Source organism: Tenrec ecaudatus, chromosome X, assembly GCF_050624435.1.
Source record: "Tenrec ecaudatus isolate mTenEca1 chromosome X, mTenEca1.hap1, whole genome shotgun sequence".
Taxonomy (NCBI): Eukaryota; Metazoa; Chordata; class Mammalia; order Afrosoricida; family Tenrecidae; genus Tenrec; species Tenrec ecaudatus.
This window is the reverse complement of record NC_134548.1, coordinates 166,905,947-166,923,917: the sequence shown is the minus strand read 5'-3', so window position 1 is coordinate 166,923,917 and position 17,971 is coordinate 166,905,947. Positions and strand designations below refer to the sequence as shown.

The window sequence follows — 17,971 nt, the reverse complement described above, 5'->3', positions numbered from 1 at the left end:
TGCTACATATGGTTAAACGGCTGTCCACTTGGAGGTCAACGAAAGCAGGTCAGAGACTCTTCTCCCTAAGGGGTATCAGCCATCTAAAGTCATCAGGCTGTATAGTCTGTCCCACCCTAAGTAGGGCCCAGTCCCTCCCGATAAGGGTAGTGGATTGATTGCTCTCTTGAAGGAGAGGCCCAAAGTAAGGTTGAGCCCACTCAACGATGACCAAGGTTCGGCTGCTATATTGAGTCTGGGGTCCACCCATCCTGCCACATGCGTACCCTTACTCCCTCCCCTTCCTATGGCGTACACCGCTAGCTCATCCCCCTCCTTTTGCTTGTATTGCCTGTGGCACAACCCCTTCCTGTTGCTTATGGGGTCATCTGTAATCAGGGCAGCTTCCACATCCCCAAAGAGATATAAGCCTTCATCAGAAATAAACCTGTCTCTCCTGCCCTCCTCTCCTCCCGCATAGCCATGTGGACCACCAAGAAGGGCTGAGGTGAGCATGCTACCATAAAATGTGTCTGCGTCCTTTATTTTACCTTCGATCTCTCTTATTCTCTGTGACTTTATCATAATCTTTCCATATCCTCACCACACGATTGCGCCTACCGAACCCGTGACAGTGTGAGGGGCTGGTCTTCTCCCACAGCCTCAGGATTACTCCACGGCAACCTACGTGTTTCAGCCCCTATGAAGGTTATACGGGCGACCTTTCCTTGTAACAGAGCCACCCATAGACCCTGAGGCTGCTCTCACACAGCGATAGGCCTCAAGAGCAGCCCCATGCCAGAGGCGTTCCATCAGCACGGGCTCATCCAGGCCCAAGGGGAGGCGAAGCTACCACCCTTGTGCCTGCCTGGAGGCCTGGTTCTTATCAAAACCTGGAAGGACAGATTCCCCCTATTCCCAGCTCCAGCCAGTCCCAAAGGGTCCCTTCCCAGGAATTCTCTCTACCCCCACTACCGTTGAAGTCCCAGGGCAAAGTGCGTGGATCTACCATTCACGGGTGAAGTCGTGGAAAAAAGCCGTCGCCCCCGGGCCCCTCGGAAGCGCAGCACACAGACAAGTCCTCCCGTGAGCCATTGGACATGCTTTACATGGTGGTTCACTGCCACCCGAGACAGACAAGTGCTCCACGGAAAACCCTGCCTCAGACCCCCAGCGGTCTTTAAGCCAGCAAATGCTTCCACACAATACCTGTGTTTAAAGTAAATTGGCGTTCGCGCTATCACCTGATCCAAAAAAAGAAAGAAAATAAATAAAAATAAAGTAAATTGGCACCCAGGCCTGCCAGTCCTAAGTTTTCTTTTCACATCTTCCAGAGACACTAACCCACCCTTCCAAGGGCACTGCTTTCTCACAGCTTCACCCCTGCCTGACCTCAACCGTTCACCTGTTGTGTTTCTTCCAGAAGTGGTCGACTTACCAATGACTCTGAGTCAAGTGTGCCAACCCCAGGACCACCAGCTCCTGGCTCACCCCAACCTCATCCACCTTGGGCCCCTAAGTGGACAACCCCTCCCAACAGAGTAGGAAGGGGTGGACCCCAAAGGTCCCACATCATGTCCCCTCTGCCAGCAGAGATGTCATCACCCAGTACCCCAAAGATTTGGGTCCACACTCCTTCAAGGAGGAAATACTCGGTAGGTAGAGACAGGGACAGGGGCTCGTCCCTTCTATGCCTGCAAAGGCCCCCATAAAGGAGGTATTACCCACTGGAGAAACCTCACACTTGTAGAAAACCTTGCATCTTGTGGTTACTTTGAAGCCCCATTTTTTCAGTAAATGGATGAGCGTAATATAAGTTTCAGGTTTACCTCTACCTTTCCCCATTGTCTTTTAAAAAAATACTTATTCTCCTCTCCCTCTTCCTCCTCCTCCTCTTCCTCCTCCTGCTGCTGCTGCTACTTATCTGCTAATCCTCCAACGTGATCCTCACTGCAAACAATTTCCCCGGTTCACTCCATGTCCGATGGGGTTACACAACTGGTGCACGGGGTAATTTCTCCTCTGGGAGACCTTCCCTTGGTCTCTGTGTCAGGCCCCAAATTTTGGGGTACCAGCCCCCACAATCGAATGGATCCACGGGGCGGTTGTGTATTGAGGGGTAAAATGAAAGACACACCAGACAACGTAAAGCATGCAAGTGCTCACCTTCGGGACCACCATGATTTCAGGAGCCAGATCCGTGCAGAGAGAGAGAGTATATTTCCAACCAAAGCTTAAATACCCCTGGGGGGTGTCAGTCCCCTTCATTACAGGTAAACGTATGCATAACAGGAAGGGTTGTACAACAGGCACACGTGTGACAGGAACTGGACGAACTAGGGGTATACACGCAATAGGAAGGGGAGGCACTAGAAACATACAGGTGACAGGAAGGCATACATGTCACAGGATCCGGAGACTCTAGAGCAGATGTCCTCAAACTAAGGCCTGCGGAACACATGCGGCCTGCCGAGTGTTTTGCTCCATTTGTTTTTTTTTAACTTCAAAATAAGATATGTGCAGTGTGCATAGGAATTTTTCCGTAGTTGTTTTTAAACTATAGTCTGGACCTCCAATGTGTCTGAGGGCTAGTGTTCTGGCCCGCTGTTTAAAAAGTTTGAGGACTGACTCCTGCTTTAGAGTCAAGATGGCAGCCTAACCTTGGCCGTCCCTGAGTTGACTTGATCTTAGGTGTCTTTGGGCACTCCTTCAGCGGACCTTCCATTATCCTGATCAGAAGGGAGTGGGCCCTATTTAGGGTGGAATAGACTGTAGGGTCTCATTGCTGTAGATCAGGGATATCAAACTGACAGCCAGAAGGCCCCATGAGACCCCCAAAGTAATTTTTTTGTGGCCCACAATGCTCTGAAATAAAATGTAACCAGGGAACTGCATGTACGGTAGTGCCTCGATCTCCCCTAAGCACTATTTTCTTCATACCAATTTTTTTCTATTTTCATTTTATTTCAGAGCATCGTGGATGACGAAACATTGCCTTGGGGGCCACATGCAGTCCGCGGGCCGCCAGTGTGACACTCCTGCTATAAATCATCCCCTAGGTCTAACAGTAGTTCTGTTGTTTTGTTAGGTGCCATGGAGTTCGTTCTGACTCCTAGCAACCTTATGCATGAGTGAGAACACCGCCTGGTCCTGGGAAATCCTCCCCATTGATACTGTGCTAGGGCCCATGATGTCGATCCAGCTCGTTGTTATCTTTCCTCTTTTCACTGTTTCTATACTTTACCAAGCATGATGTCCTTCTCCAGGAACTGCTCTTGTCTGACGACATGTCCAAAGCATGTAAGCTCAATCCTTGCTGTCTTTACCTCTAAGGAACATCCTGGCCTCACTTCTTCCAAGAAGAAGTACTTTCAGTATTCTACTCCAGCACCACAGTTCAAGCACATCCATCCTTCTTGGGTCTTTTTTATTCAGTGTCCAAGTTCACATGTATGTGGGAAATACCAGAGCTCCAGTCTGGCTGGAGCTCACAGGAACACCTTCCCTCGCTGTGCTCTACAAAGGTCTTGTGCGACAGATTTCCGTCACACAGCACATCTTTTGATCTTTTGACTGCTGATTCCAGAAACATTGATTGGTGGTCCAAGCAAGATGAAATTCTAGACAATCTCAGCCTTTGTTTTCATTTGTCATGATGCTACCTAGTGGTCCAGTTGTGAAGATTTTGATCCTCTTTACATTGCCTTGTAGCTCCTACCAAAGACTGCATCCTTGATCATCAGCAGCAAGCACTTCAAGTGATCTTCACTTTCATCAGGCTAGGTTGTATCCTTTGCATATCGCAGCTTATTAATAAGCCTTCCTCCAGTCCTGATGCCTCATTCTTCTTCATATGAATCCAGCTTCTCTGATGATTCGCTCAGCGTACAGATTGAAGAAGCATGGTGAGAGGATACACTCTTGATGGACACCGTTCCAGAATTTCAATGATGCAGTTGTCCCTTGTTCACACAACTCCCTCTTGATCCATGTATGACTTCTGCATGAGTGCAGTGGGATTTATATTCTTCTCAAGGGTATCCATAGTTATGATCCACAGATACATGCTCTGGCATAGTCTATAAAACACAAGCAACCATCTTTCTGGCATTCTCTGCTTTCAGCCAAGATCCATCTGACATCAGCAATGATATCCCTTGTTCCACGTCCTCTTCTGAATCCAGCCTGGACCTCTGGCAGCTTCCTATCAATGCACTGCTGCAACCTTTGTTGGATGATCCTCAGCACAATTTTACTTGTGTGCGATACCAATGATATCACTTTTTAGTTTAAGCATTCTGTGGAATGGGTACAAATATGGATGGATTGCTTCCAGTCAGTTGGCCAAATGCCTGTCTCCTGAATTCCCTCGCATAGAAAAGTGAGGGCTTCCAGCGCTTCATCAGCTTTTTGAAGCATTTCAATTGGCCCATCGATTCCCGAAGCCTTGTTTTGGGCCAATGCTCTTAATGGAATGTGAACTTCTTCCTTTAGCACCATCGGTTCTTGCTTCTGAAATGGCAAAACGTCAACATGTTCTCCTTGGCACGGCGACTCTGCGTTCTTGCCATCTTCTTTTGCTGCTTCCTGCATTGGTCGAGTTTTGTTTCCTCGAGGTCTTTCCACTTAAGATCTGCTGAGCACGCTCTTCCTTTTTGGTTTTCTAACTCTAGGGGCATTCCACTAGGAGACTTTGTTTTCTCCAGCTTCCCTTTGAAGCATTCTCTTCAGCTCCTCTTTGACCTCATCGCGTCTTCTACGGGCCTTAGCTGCTCTCTGATTAACAGCAAGTTTTAGACTCTCTTCTGACATCCATTCTGATCTTTTCTTTCTTGCCTTTTTTTTTTTTTTAAGAAAATAAGTATCTTTATTTGGCAAGTTGGTCAGTTGATGTCACGCAAATTCCTTGTACATAGGTTTACCTTTTCCTGATAAAAAGGGATGTTTCCTGATAGCTTTTCTCTGACGACGTCCTCGTCTTGCCCACTTCTGTATTCCCTGGTGGATTGTCTTATATGAGACATGCCTTGACAAGTATTTATAAATATTTAGAAAGAAATGTCTATACGTTCGTTACCTAATGCTGATTTCCTTCACAGTTAGTCCAAGCTCACATTCCTTTCTTCGAATCGGCGGTTACAGTAAAGATGAGAACACAATGTTTGCTCTACAGTAAGTGGTAACCTGCACCACTCAAAACTGTACCTGAGCCTCTGAGATGGAAGCAAAACCGCTGTCACCCGGCATCTTGTTTGAGAAGGGCGCCCTCGGAGGTGTGCAGTGAGGTAGCCGGCTTACATCCTCCGGTTCAGGACAGAGAGAATCTAATTCAGAACGGTATTTCCAGTTTGCTGCAGGCACTGATATATAAGTCAGCATTATTTTTGTCTTGCCTGTTTTTTTAATGATCTTTTTATTTCTTCATGAATTATAGCCTTGATGTCCTCCCACAGATCATCAGTTAGTCTGTCACTAGTATTCCATGCAGCAAACATGTTCGGAACATTCAGGTGGGATATCCTCAAGGTCATATATTGGCGTTTTTGGACTTGTTTTCATTTTCTTCAGCTTCATCCTGAACTGACATACGAGCAATTGATGGTCTGGTCCACAGTCAGCTCCTGGTCGCGTTTGAGCTGCTGACACTGAGCTTCTCTGCCTTCTTTTCCCACAGATGTAGTCAATTTGATTTCTGTATATTCCATCTGGAAGAGTCCATGTGTATAGTCACCCTTTGTGTTGTCCAAAGATGTATTTTCTATGAACACATTTTGTAAAACTTTATGTCTTGTAAAAATTCTTGGTCTTGTAAAATGCTGTCATGTGATTTTCAGCTTAATTTCTATCATCAAGACCATATAATCCAACTACGATTCCTCATTGTTTTCAACTTTTGCATTCCAATTGCCAATAATTACCAGTGCATCTTGACTGCGTGTTTGATCAATTTCAGACTGAAGACATTGATAGAATTCTTCAATTTCTTCATCACTAGTATTTGTGGTTGGTGCACATATTTATATCATAGTTGTATTGATTGGATTTCCTTGAAGGCGGATGGATACAATTCTATTACAGAGAGCACTGTACTTCAAGATGCTCTGGAAATGTCCTTTTTGACGATGAATGCAATGCCATTCCTCTTGGATCTGTCATCCTTGGCACTTTCAACCACACATACTCTGATTCAAAATGACCAATACCAGTCATTTCAGCTCACTAATGCCTAAGATATTGAACTTTGTACATTCCATTTCATTTTTTGGCAACTTCCAGTGTTCCTAGATTCATACTTTGTAATTTCAAGTTCTGATCATGAGTAGATTTCTGCAGCTCTTTCTTATTACCTTTACTTTGGCCCCATCAGCAAATGAAGATCCAAAGGCTCCACTCCCACAGGTTTCACTCCATTCTCGTCATCACGGTCAACTCCACTCTGAGCAATCAGTCCCTCCTCAGTCACATTTCAAGTGCCTTTTGACCCAAGGCGTCCATTAACAACCTGCAATATGCAGATGGCACAACCTTGCCTGCTGAACACGAAGATTAAGGATTGTGCCCTTCAGTGTGGATTACAAAACTCAATGTAACGAAGACCAAATGCCTCACAACTGGACCAATAGGTAACATGACTGATCAACGGAGGAAAGATTGCAGTTGTCAAGGATTTTGCTTTAGTTGGCTCCACAATAAATGCTCATGGAATCAGCAGTCAGGAGATCACCAGATCTATTGAATTAGGTAAATCTGCTACACAAGACTTCTTTAGAGTACTGAAGGGCAAGGGCGTTACTCTGAGGCCCAAGATGCGCCTGACCCAAGCCATGGTACTCTCCATTGTATCGTCTGCATGTGAAAGTTGGACATTGAATAAGGAAGAGTGAAGAAGAATCGATGAATTTGAATTGTGGTGTCGGAGAAGAATATTGGAAGTACCCTGGACTGCTCAAAGGACAAACGGATCTGTCTTGGTAGAATTACAGCCAGAGTGTTCCTTAGGGGAAAGGATGGCAAGACTTCGTCCTACATGCTTTAGCCATGTTGTCTGGAGAAGGACATTGTGTTTGGTAAAGTGGAAGGGCGGTGAAGGAGAGGAAGCCCTTCAGTGAGATGGACTGACACAGTGGCTGCATCGCTGGACTCAGGCAGAGGGGCAGCATTTCCTGCTGTTGTACATAGGGTCGCTACGGGCAGAGCCACCTCACGGCACCTAACAAGAAGAACAAAGATTTTAAAATACTGCTTAGAAAACCGAAGTGTGCCTATATAGGGCAGCTTTTTAGGCTAAAATATATGGACTGTTGACTTGTACAGAACCATAACTCTAGTGACTGGACACTATTTTTGCACACAGAGAGGGTTGGCGATAGGGCGAAAGTTTCAACAACTCTGATTGAGCTATGGTAGAACTGTGCCTGTTGGACTAAGACTTGTAATAAAGGAAAGTTTGATCATAACAAATATAAGGTCATCTTATTTTGCCAATTACCGGGAAGAGTTCTCTATTTGTATACAGGTCTTTTTACCAGATAATCATTTGATAAATTGCTAAGATAAACAAAAGCAGTCTCACTGACATATGGATGAGAAAGAACTTCCTATCAAGAAGGAATTTTATATCAAGGAGGTGACGCAGCCCAGGGCAATATCCAGTCCATGGACTCAATGTTAGCTGGGGCCCTCTTGAGACTAGTGGATCTGCAGGCTGATGATGCAGCAAGGTGCAGGGAGATCACATGCAAGTGGATGCAGAGTTGTGTGGATGGATTCAAGTTCAGAGGCCCCCATGAGACCACCCCTGGAAGCAAGCACAGGGTTCCAGTCAGTGAAGTCTCAGGATGGAGAAGGAGGCAGGCAAAGTGAATGAATGAGAGAGAGAAAGAGAGGGAGAGAGGGAGAGAAGAGAAAGTTTTCTCACTCTTTCTTATAAAAAGGCCACACCTCCAATGAGGCATCTTGAAGCTACCACCTGATTGACAGGTTGGACTCCACCCTTACCGCCACCATACAAGTTGGCATAAACTCAAACCGCCACACAAATGTTTTCTGTCAACTTGTGGCTTGTCTTTTTACTCTCTTGATGATAATTTTCTGAGAGCAGAAGTTGTCAATTTTAATAACATCTACTTTGCCAGTTGTTTCTCTCACAAACAGGTTTCTTTTTTTGGCGGTGTAACTTAAAATTCATTGTTTTTTTCATCGTTTTATTAGGGGCTCATACAACTCTTTTTTTTTTTTTGAGTTTAAATGCATTTTATTTTAGACAACCTACACGACACTTTTTTTCCTTTAAAAAAAAAAAAGCCTCCTCTCCAAATAAATCAGTTCCGTTTGTCTAAGTCCTGGTGTCGTGTGGATGAACAGCAGCCAGTGAGGATGAGGCATCGGTCGTGAGTTGCCCACTGTGTTAACATTTCTCCATCTCTAAGCCATCCTTAAAGAAGATCATATATGGGGTGACACCATCTTCACGGTAGTCCAGCAGAGCAACCATGCCATCTGGATTCATGTTCTCGCCAATAAAGAACTGGTAGTTTTTGAAATTTGCAAGGATGTTCTTGATTTGTTCTGCAGCACCTGTCATAAAAGGCTTTACTCTTTCTGGTTTCTGTTCTTCAAGTTTGCCTTTGATTGATTTCATGTAGTCTTTGATGGACTTCTTGTAGGCTTCTTTTGTGAAGCTGGTTTCCTGCAAGTGATGGTTCATGACAATATCAACACCAGTGACCACGGTGCGTTCTGCTGCATCACCATCGGGGCCTTCAGCTGAGGCGTTACCCCCAATGAGGGAGTCATCATGGCACCTTCGGTCCTACTGACCATCTTCCCCTCCACTTCCAGACACAGCCCGTCTGCAATCTCCCGGATCTTGTAGATGTCGGAGAACATCTCATCATGGCTGATGAGGTCCCGGTAGATGATCATGATGGCGGCTGAAGGGAGACATCTGAGCCGGAGCTCTGAGCGAGCGCGGCCGGAGCGGCGCTCGGGGGGAGGGGGGAGGGGGCGGAAAGGGCCATACAACTCTTATCACAGTCCATACGTACATCAATTGTGTCAAGCACATTTGTACATTCATTGCCCTCATCATTCTCAAAACATTTGCTCTCCACTGAAGCCCCTGGCATCAGCTCCTCCTTTTTTCCCCTCCTTCCCCGTTCCCCCCTCCCTCATGAACCAGTGATAATTTATAAATTATTATTTTGTCATATCTTCCCCTGTCCGACGTCTCCCTTCACCCATGTTTCTGTTGTCCGTCCCCCAGGGGGGAGGTTATATGTAAATCCTAGTAATTGGCTCCCCCTTTCCAACCCACCCTCCTGGTATCGCCATTGACACCACTGGTCCTGAAGGGGTCATCTTCCCTGGATTCCCTGTGTTTCCAGTTCCCATCTGTACCAGTGTTCATCCTCTAATCTAGCCAGACTTGCAAGGTAGAATTGGGATCATGATAATGGCGGGGGAAGCATTTTGGAACTAGAGGAAAGGTGTTTTTCATCATTGCTACATCACACCCTGACTGGCTCGTCTCCTCCCCGAGACCCTTCTGTAAGGGGATGTCCAGTGGCCTATAAATGGGCTTTGGGTCTCCACTCCGCACTTCCCCCCCTCATTCACTATGGTAAGATTTTTGTTCTGATGATGCCCGATACCTGATCCCTTAGACACCTCATGATCACACAGGCTGGTGTGCTTCTTCCATGTGGGCTTTGTTGCTTCTGAGCTAGATGGCCGCTTGTTTACCTTCAAGCCTTTAAGACCCCAGACACTATCTCTTTTGATAGCCGGGCACCATCAGCTTTCTTCGCCACATTTGCTTATTCACCCACTTTGTCTTCAGTGGTTGTGTTGGGAAGGTGAGCATCATAGAATGCCAATTTATTTATTTTTTTTCCAGGAAATTGAAACCTTTATTACACACACACACCACCACCACCACCACTGCCCCCCACACCCCCTAGAATGCCAATTTAATAGAAGAAAATATTCTTGCATTGAGGGAGTACTTGAGTGGAGGCCCAATGTCCTTCTGCTACCTTAATACTAAACCTATACATATAGGCACATAGATCTATTTCCCCATCCTCATATATAAATATATTTGCATATGTACATGTCTTTATCTAGACCTCTATAAATGCCCTTTGCTTCCCAGCTCTTTCCTCTATTTCCTTTGACTTCCCTCCTGTCCCACTATCATACCCAGTCCCCACCAGGGTTTCAGCAATTCCCCTTGGTTACACTACCCTTGATCGTGCCCTACCAGGCCTCCCACACCCTGCTCACCATCGATTTGGATCACTTGTTGTTCCCTTGTTCCTGGGTTTGTTAACACCACTACCTTTCCCCTCAACTCCCCTCTCCCATGTCCCCCCAGAACTGTCAGTCCCATTGTTTTCGCCTCTAGATCGTTCATCCAGCCTAACTTATTTAGACAGACCTGCGGAGATAATAACATGCACAAAAGACAGAACAAAACCAAGCAACAACATACAACAGAACAACAACAACAACAAACCAATGATAAAAACCAAAACACACCACGAACGGAAAGCTTGTAGCTAGTTCAAGGATTGTTTGTTGGCCTTTCGGATTGTTTTCCAGTCCAGTCTGTTGGGGTACCATGCCCTGGCCCCAAAGTCCACCTTCTGCATTCCCTGGGGACCTCACTGTTCCATTCCCTTAAAATTCATTGTTATGCTATTAGGTGCCATAAGTCAGTTCTGACCCATAGTGACCGTATGCACAACAGCAGGAAACCCTGCCCGGCCCTTCACCACCCTCCCCGTTGCTCTCATGCCTGAGCCCACGGCTGCAGCAGCGTCTCTGTCTGCCCATCTCATTGAGGGCCTGCCTCCGTTTCCCTGCCCCTCCACTTTACCAAGCAGGATGTCCTTCTCCAGGGACAGGTCTCTCCTGACGACCTGTCCAAAGTCGTGAAGACAAAGACTCCCCATTCCCACTTCTCTAAGGTAGCACTCTGGCTGGACTTCTTCCAAGACCAATCGATTGGTTCTTTTGGCAGTCCGTGGTGCATGAAAACTTATGGCCAACCCCCAAATCATGTAGGGAATTGTTTGTGCACTGAAAAGATTTCCAAAAACCGAAACCCCATCACGCACATAGGTACACACACACACACACACACACACACGAATTTTAAAGTTGACATCTATTGTACTTCAAGGGTCAGCTAAACAGTTGCAAAGGGGATACTATCAGATGGTATCATAAATCATGACTTGAAACCAAAGCTGTGATACCACTTTTTCATGAGGCCAATGGCACTGTCGCCCCTAGTGGAGCGACACCGTGTCCAGCTCACACATCCCTGGGCTCACACTGGCTGTGGGTTCTTTCCTAGTTCCATCGGACTGGTTCCTGTTACTAGAGCATTGAACTACTCCACCTGGGAGTACAGGTCTTCCTGTATCTGCGGCAGGTGGGAGAGATGGCTAGAGGACAGGGTTGACTGGGGCAGGGGGTAGGGTTTGGCAGGTACCTTCTGAGGTGTGCCCATATGGGGATAGAGTCCCCGTAGAGGTTGGGGTGTGTGTGTCTGCAACCATGATTTCTTGAAAACTCTTCCTTCCTGTGGACTTCCTTAAAAGCCTGAAGATGCCGAGGGAAGACCCAGATTCAGCAGACCTCCTGTGACACTCGCCTGCATGGACAGGCTCCTGTGACCAGCCAGGATCCCTCGGAGGGGTGGCAGACCTGCTGTGGGGCTTGGCTGGCTGGTTGTTCAAAGAAGATGCCCAGCCAGCTCCGCAGAGACTTGCCTTAGTGAGCGCTGGAGTTTGCAGTGACAGGCCAGGGAGGTATCAGAGACAGAGGCAGGGGTGGGGTGGGATGGCGGCAAGGGCAGAGGTGAAACCCAGATGTGGTAGCTGCCACCTGTAACATGTCAGGGCTGGAGGTCAGGCCAGGAGAGAGGGCTGGCGGCGGCCCCCAGGGGGACTACTCTGGTTCCTGGATGGGACCAGGATGGCTGGAGGCAGCCGTGCTCCAACAGGGGCAAAGTGGCCGGGACACTGCAGTTGGTACAAAGGCCCTGGGGCTTGCCAGGTGCCGGGCCATGGGAACCTGTTGCCAAATGGTTCAAGGCGGCAGGGGAATCACCTTACACAGGCCCCTGGGCGCCACTCTCCTTGTCCCCTCCGCATCCCCCTCCGCCAGCCAGCCTTGCGCTTCGGGTCACCGAGTTCTCAGTCGGCATCGCCCGGCCGCGGGGTGCGCGCGGAGGAGGCGGGGCCGGCGGGAGCGCGGGCGGGGGGCGCGGCGCGGCGGTCAGTGCGTGAGCGGCGATGCTGCAGCAAGCATCTGGCTCAGGTAGGGACCGGCCGCTGGGCGCGCGCCCCGCCGCAGACCCCGAGGGAGCCCCACTCACCGCCCGCCCGCCACCCACGCAGCTGGGGACGCAGCCAGCTGCGGCATCCCCGCCCGCGAGGCCCAGAGACCCGCTGTGCCCGGGTGCCGAGGGGGTTGCGGTGGCTGTGGAGGGGCTGTGGGCGGGGGTCGCAGGCACATCTAGGCGGCTTGGTTGCGGGGGAGGGTTGAATAGTGAGGCAAGTGGATGGGTGCCGAGGGGAGGGGGTGGTGGGGGTGCAAGGAGCTTTCTAGAAAAGCCGCAGGTTGAGAAGAGGGGGCCTTTTGGCATTGATGGCCGTCGGGTGCCAGGGTGGGGGAGCATTGGGTCGTGGTCAAGTACCTGAGGTGGGAGCACTGGGGGCCTCGGTGGGAGAGTGGGCTTTGGGCTATGTGAGGGGGAGGGGGCTGTCCAGGAGAGGAGTTTCAGTCTGGAGATGGCGGAAGGGTGGGTACATGTTGGCCCTTAGCGTGGTCCTGGTCTGGGGGGAGCTGCCCCCGCCAGGGCCTCCATCCATATCTTTCCCTGCCCCCCCCCGGCCACCCCCCAGATATGCTGCTGCTCAGGAAGCAGACAGAAGACATCAGCAGTGTCTATGAGATCCGCGAGAAGCTGGGATCGTGAGTGGTTTCTAATGGGTCGTGTCTGTGTGTGCGTGCCGCGGGTGGGGGTGGGGGTGGGGCAGAGAGCGGGGATCAGGGTTAGGCAGGGCCTCCCCATCTGGCTCCTTCAACTAAGGGTCCTTGGGCCTCCTCCCCTCTCCTCCCCTCGCCCCTGTTTTTGCCCCCCGCCCGCCCCCGTCCCCCGCCCCCCCCCCTTCCTTGTTTCCCTCCTGGCGTCTGCGGCAGGGGCGCCTTCTCTGAGGTGGTGCTGGCCCAGGAGCGGGGCTCCGCTCATCTTGTCGCCCTCAAGTGCATCCCCAAGGAGGCCCTCCGAGGCAAGGAGGCCCTGGTGGAGAATGAGATCGCAGTGCTCCGCAGGTGCGCACGGGGCGGGGCCAGGCCGAGCTATCTGCCTGAGGGTGGCCTGGAGTCCACAGGGCTGCTCCTTGCCGTTACAGAGTCAGCCACCCCAACATCGTGGCTCTGGAGGATGTCCACGAGAGCCCGTCCCACCTTTACCTGGCCATGGAGCTGTGAGGAGGGCTGGGCGGGCGTCGGGCGTGGTGGGGGGTGGGGCTGGCGCCTGGATCCGCTGAGCCTCCCGGGCCCCCCCCCCCAGGGTGACGGGGGGCGAGCTTTTCGACCGCATCACAGAGCGAGGCTCCTACACGGAGAAGGACGCCAGCCACCTGGTGGGCCAGGTCCTGGGCGCCGTCTCCTACCTGCACAGCCTGGGCATTGTGCACCGGGACCTCAAGGTGCCTGGCTGGCCCCGCCCCTGCCTGCCCAGCCCCGTGTGTGCCTCTCTGGGGTGCCGGGGCTGATGGGGCCTCCCGGTGCTGTGCCGCAGCCCGAAAACCTGCTCTATGCCACGCCCTTTGAGGACTCCAAGATCCTGGTCTCCGACTTTGGCCTCTCCAAAATCCAGGCGGGCAACATGCTGGGCACCGCCTGCGGGACCCCAGGCTACGTGGGTGAGTGTGGGCGGCCAGGGTTGGGCCGGCCTGGCGGTGTCAGGTGGCCTGAGCCGGCTCCTCCCCTTAGCCCCGGAGCTCCTGGAACAGAAGCCCTATGGGAAGGCAGTGGACGTGTGGGCCCTGGGTGTCATCTCCTACATCCTGTGAGTGGCCTGCCCACGCCTCCCCGCCCATCCCTGCTGACTTGGGAGGGCAGGTTTTCTGACTCCTCTGTGGGCACCAGGCTTTGTGGGTATCCCCCCTTCTATGATGAGAGCGACCCTGAACTCTTCAGCCAGATCCTGAGGGCCAGCTACGAATTCGACTCGCCCTTTTGGGATGATATCTCAGAGTCAGGTAAGCATGAGGTCTCCTCACCTGGGGCTGAGGAGGACCTGGCTCCCAGGAACCCTGACAGCAGCCTCTGTGTTCTAGCCAAGGACTTCATCCGCCACCTCCTGGAGCGGGACCCCCAGAAGAGGTTCACCTGCCAACAGGCCCTGCGTCATCTTTGGTGCGTTATCCCATGGCCTGAGGGCTCTGCCCCCCCCCCCCCCCCCGCCCCCTAGGATCCCCCCTCTCTGCTGAGCCTTGGCATTTCCCTAGGATCTCTGGAGATGCGGCTTTTGACAGGGACATCCTGGGCTCCGTCAGTGAGCAGATCCGGAAGAACTTTGCCCGAACCCACTGGAAGGTTGGTGTGGGGAGGAAGTGGGCGGGCTCTTACATGGCCACTTCCCCCACCCTCCAGTCCTAGAGCTTGGTCTGAGCTGCCCAGTGGCAGAGGCAGGCCCTTCTGTGATGATTCCTCTCTTCTCATAGAGAGCGTTCAATGCGACCTCGTTCCTGAGACACATTCGCAAGCCGGGGCACAGCCCAGAGGGAGAGGAGGCCCCTGAGCCAGTCATGACCCGCCATACCCACCCAGGTCTCCTGACTATACAGCCCCCCAAGTGGTGATGGCCCCAGTGCGCAGGTGGGGGCCTAGCATCTCTGGGGATGGGGGCAGGGCGGGATGTATTTTGGGGGAGCAGGTGGGGTAGCCCTTGGGGTGCCACTGGGAGTGGGAAGGGCCACCACGTGGGGGAGTGGCGCCCGACTGCCCTCCTTCCTGTCTCCCTCCACTTCTCCCTTTCGCCCAGCAGGTGGCGGTGGCCCAGAGGCTGCTGGACCGACTGACACCATTCCTGCCTCCCCACCCAACCTGGCTTCCTGCTTATGTTGTGGCCCTCCAGCCCCCTCCCCAGTGTTCCCAAATCAATAAATCAATAACAGAGCCATGGGCTACGAGTGAGCTGGGCAGGGGCAAGGGGCGGGCTGAGCGGAGGTGTGTGTGGAGATAGGGGAGGGTGCTCTTCCACCACCACCCCAAGCTCTGTTCCATCCACTGCAACCTCTCAATTCACCCCAAAGCACCAGGTTAGAGCAGCCCTGTGCCCTGGCATTGGAGGTGGCCCCAAACTGAGGAGTGGGGTCCCAGACCCAGGGCTGTACCAGGCCAAGGATGGCCCACAGGTGTCTTCAGGGCTCCTCTTCTGCCCCCTCACTGACCCAGGCCTTGCAAACAGCATTTCTAGTGCACCATGCTAAGTGGATGGAGCCCTGGTGACATCATAGCTAAGAGTTGGGCTGCGATCTGCATGATCAGCAGTTCAAAACCATAGCAGCTCCACGGGAGAAAGACAGGCCTTTCTATTCCCATAAGTGTTTAGAGGCTCAGAAACACAAAGTGAGTGGCAGTGAGTCAGCACTGACTCGATGGCAGGGAGTGGGTGAATTCTGAGGGGAGGACTACAGCCCCGGCATCAGTGTAGCCCCTGAAAAGGGGGACCTCAGCCCAAGAGAGCACTGCAGGGCCTCACCTCTTGTGTCCTGCTGGGGCTTTTAAATGGTGTGTGTGTGTGTGTGTGTGTGTGCGCGCGCGCGTGCTTCTAGAATGAGGGCTGCAGAACCCCGGCAGGGCCCTAAGCCTTTCCTTGCCTAAGGAGGCCTGGCTGATGGTAAAAAAAATGATCTTGAGGACCCTCCTAAGGTCCTGCCATTGGGTGGGGCATCTAGTGCAGGGATCGCAGGGTTGTTTTGGGCCTTCACCAGGGTAAAGGTGGAAATGGTCAGTAACCTGGCCTCTCTGTGTAGACGAATGTGTTTCTTGTCCAACTGGAAAGCTGGGACGGACAAGATCCTTTGGGAGCTGAAGGGAGGTGAATGAGGCCCTACAAGGCTGCTTCTGACCTCTGGGTGGGAGGCAGGAGAGCAGCGCCTGGTAGTCCCTATTCGAGGAAGGGAAGGTGGCCTGCTCTGGGAGCCCTGGACAGGAGAACAGTGCCAGCCACCAGCCAATTCCCAGCCCAAGGCACTCGGCCGAGTCCAGTGGTTTGGCAGGGTGCAATCTGATATATGGCCAGGAGGGGGCACCATGACCCCACCTTTCGATGTGTTTTAGCCAGTTCACCCAGCCAGACAGAGGAGTCTAGGAACCATTTCCCTGCCCATATCCTGCCCAATTCTGCCTCGAGGGCATTCTCCTTTGCAGGAGCGGCCCTGTCCACCTACCTACGAACCCAGGTCAGGGAAAGAGGCACTTCAGCTTTGTATTTTCAAAACTTCCCACCTGCCTTAGGCAGCTTGCGGAAGGAAAGCTTTGGGGTAGGAGGAGCTGGGTGTGTGCGACTTATTGTCTGGCTGAGGGAACATTTTTCTGGTGGGGAGGCACTGTGACTGAGCACGAAGGGACATTATGAGGGCTCAGGTTACCCTCGAGAGGCAGCGTGATCCCAAGTGTAGACTGAGGTGGTGCTGTGAGGAGGCTCCTGGGATGTGTGTGATGGGACTGGAGTTGAAGCAAGCCCCTGTGGACATTGTGACAAAGCTGCTTCCTCTGTTCTTGGCCACACAGGGGCAGTAACACACCGTCTTGGAACAAACCTGCCCCTGGCAGGGTTTGAGACAGCCTGGGAGCAGAGAGCCTAAGAGCTGGCCCTGGGCACTCTCGAGTTTCTCGGGAAGAGTCTACGGAATCCCTTAGATGGATGGGTTGGGGACTCCAGGATTGGCTGTTAACTAGGCTGCCAGTGAGTTGGGGGGCTACATATTGAGACTGGCTTCAAACGGGCGTTTGAGATGACTGGGGGAAATCCTGGGAGGCACAAACGGTGGGTGAGCATGCTTGGTCACACACCCACAGGTTGGAAACTTGAGTCCACCTAGAGGCACCTCAGTATAAAGGTCTGGTGATCTAGTTCTGGGAAAAACAAAACAAAACAGAACAACTCTTGAAAACTTTTCAGACATGTGGTGTCATAATGATGTGAAATATCAATTGGGTTTTATAGTTAATATTCACTAGGCAGATTGTTGCTAATCAAGAGGCCTCTTTTGAGCACCCCCTTGCTTTTGGGAGCTGTGCCTGCAGACACGTAAATGCCACCTTTGAGGCCGCTGTATTCGCAATCATCACGTGGAGGAAAGGAGGAGGGAAGGGAGTTTCTTATGCTGGATCCTTAATGCGCTTTGCTTGGCTTGCTGCATCTGAGGATGGGTTTATTTGGGAGCGGGTAAGACAAGACTCACACTCACTGTCACAGAGTCCATTCCGACTCAGAGAGACCCCAGCAGACAGGGTGGAGCCGCCTCGGACGGTTTCCGGACTGCAACTCTTTACAAGGGAAGAAAGTATAATCTTTCTCTCTCTGAGAAGTTGGTGGTTTTGAACTGCCGACCTTGCAGTTAGCAGCTCAACATGTAACCCGTCATGCCACCAGGGCTCCTGTAGAACATAGGATAAGTAGCTTTTAAAAAGCGCTTCCTAGAGGGGCTCCAATAAGCAAAGAGATTGTTCTCTTTCCTGTAACAGCTTAGATTCAGAGGGTGGGCCCGAGGAAGTAGGTTGCGCTGCTCTGCAGGGTAATCTCAGGGCCCCAGGTTTCTGCTCGTTATTTCTCTGCCACCTTAGCACGGTGTCCATGTTGCATGGCCAAGGCATGGTCAGGAAGGGCAGAGGAAGTAGAGGACAAACAAGTTTCTTACATGGAAATTATGTCAAAGTGAAACAAATCACTCAGGTC

The 17,971-nt window shown here is 51.4% G+C and overlaps 1 protein-coding gene and 1 pseudogene across 1 annotated transcript; one reads left to right on the top strand and one right to left on the bottom strand.

Annotated features, from left to right (window-relative positions):
* Positions 1 to 8,330: 8,330 nt before the first annotated feature.
* On the bottom strand, positions 8,331 to 8,919 carry LOC142433988 (translationally-controlled tumor protein-like; annotated as a pseudogene).
* A 3,982-nt stretch (positions 8,920 to 12,901) lies between these two features.
* On the top strand, positions 12,902 to 14,867 carry PNCK (pregnancy up-regulated nonubiquitous CaM kinase). The gene is made up of 10 exons (XM_075539039.1): positions 12,902 to 12,969; positions 13,198 to 13,329; positions 13,410 to 13,484; positions 13,571 to 13,709; positions 13,802 to 13,925; positions 13,996 to 14,071; positions 14,152 to 14,264; positions 14,343 to 14,421; positions 14,514 to 14,601; positions 14,730 to 14,867. Exons 1-10 carry the CDS (start codon positions 12,902 to 12,904, stop codon positions 14,865 to 14,867), a joined length of 1,032 nt encoding a protein of 343 aa, XP_075395154.1.
* Positions 14,868 to 17,971: the final 3,104 nt, after the last annotated feature.

Bases quoted from the DNA above. Each gene is read 5' to 3' on its own strand.
- PNCK (XM_075539039.1), top strand. From the start codon at position 12,902: ATGCTGCTGCTCAGGAAGCAGACAGAAGACATCAGCAGTGTCTATGAG. The intron at 14,072-14,151 runs GTGAGTGGCCTG...TGTGGGCACCAG, and splicing joins GGTGTCATCTCCTACATCCT to GCTTTGTGGGTATCCCCCCT. The intron at 14,602-14,729 runs GTTGGTGTGGGG...CTCTTCTCATAG, and splicing joins TTGCCCGAACCCACTGGAAG to AGAGCGTTCAATGCGACCTC.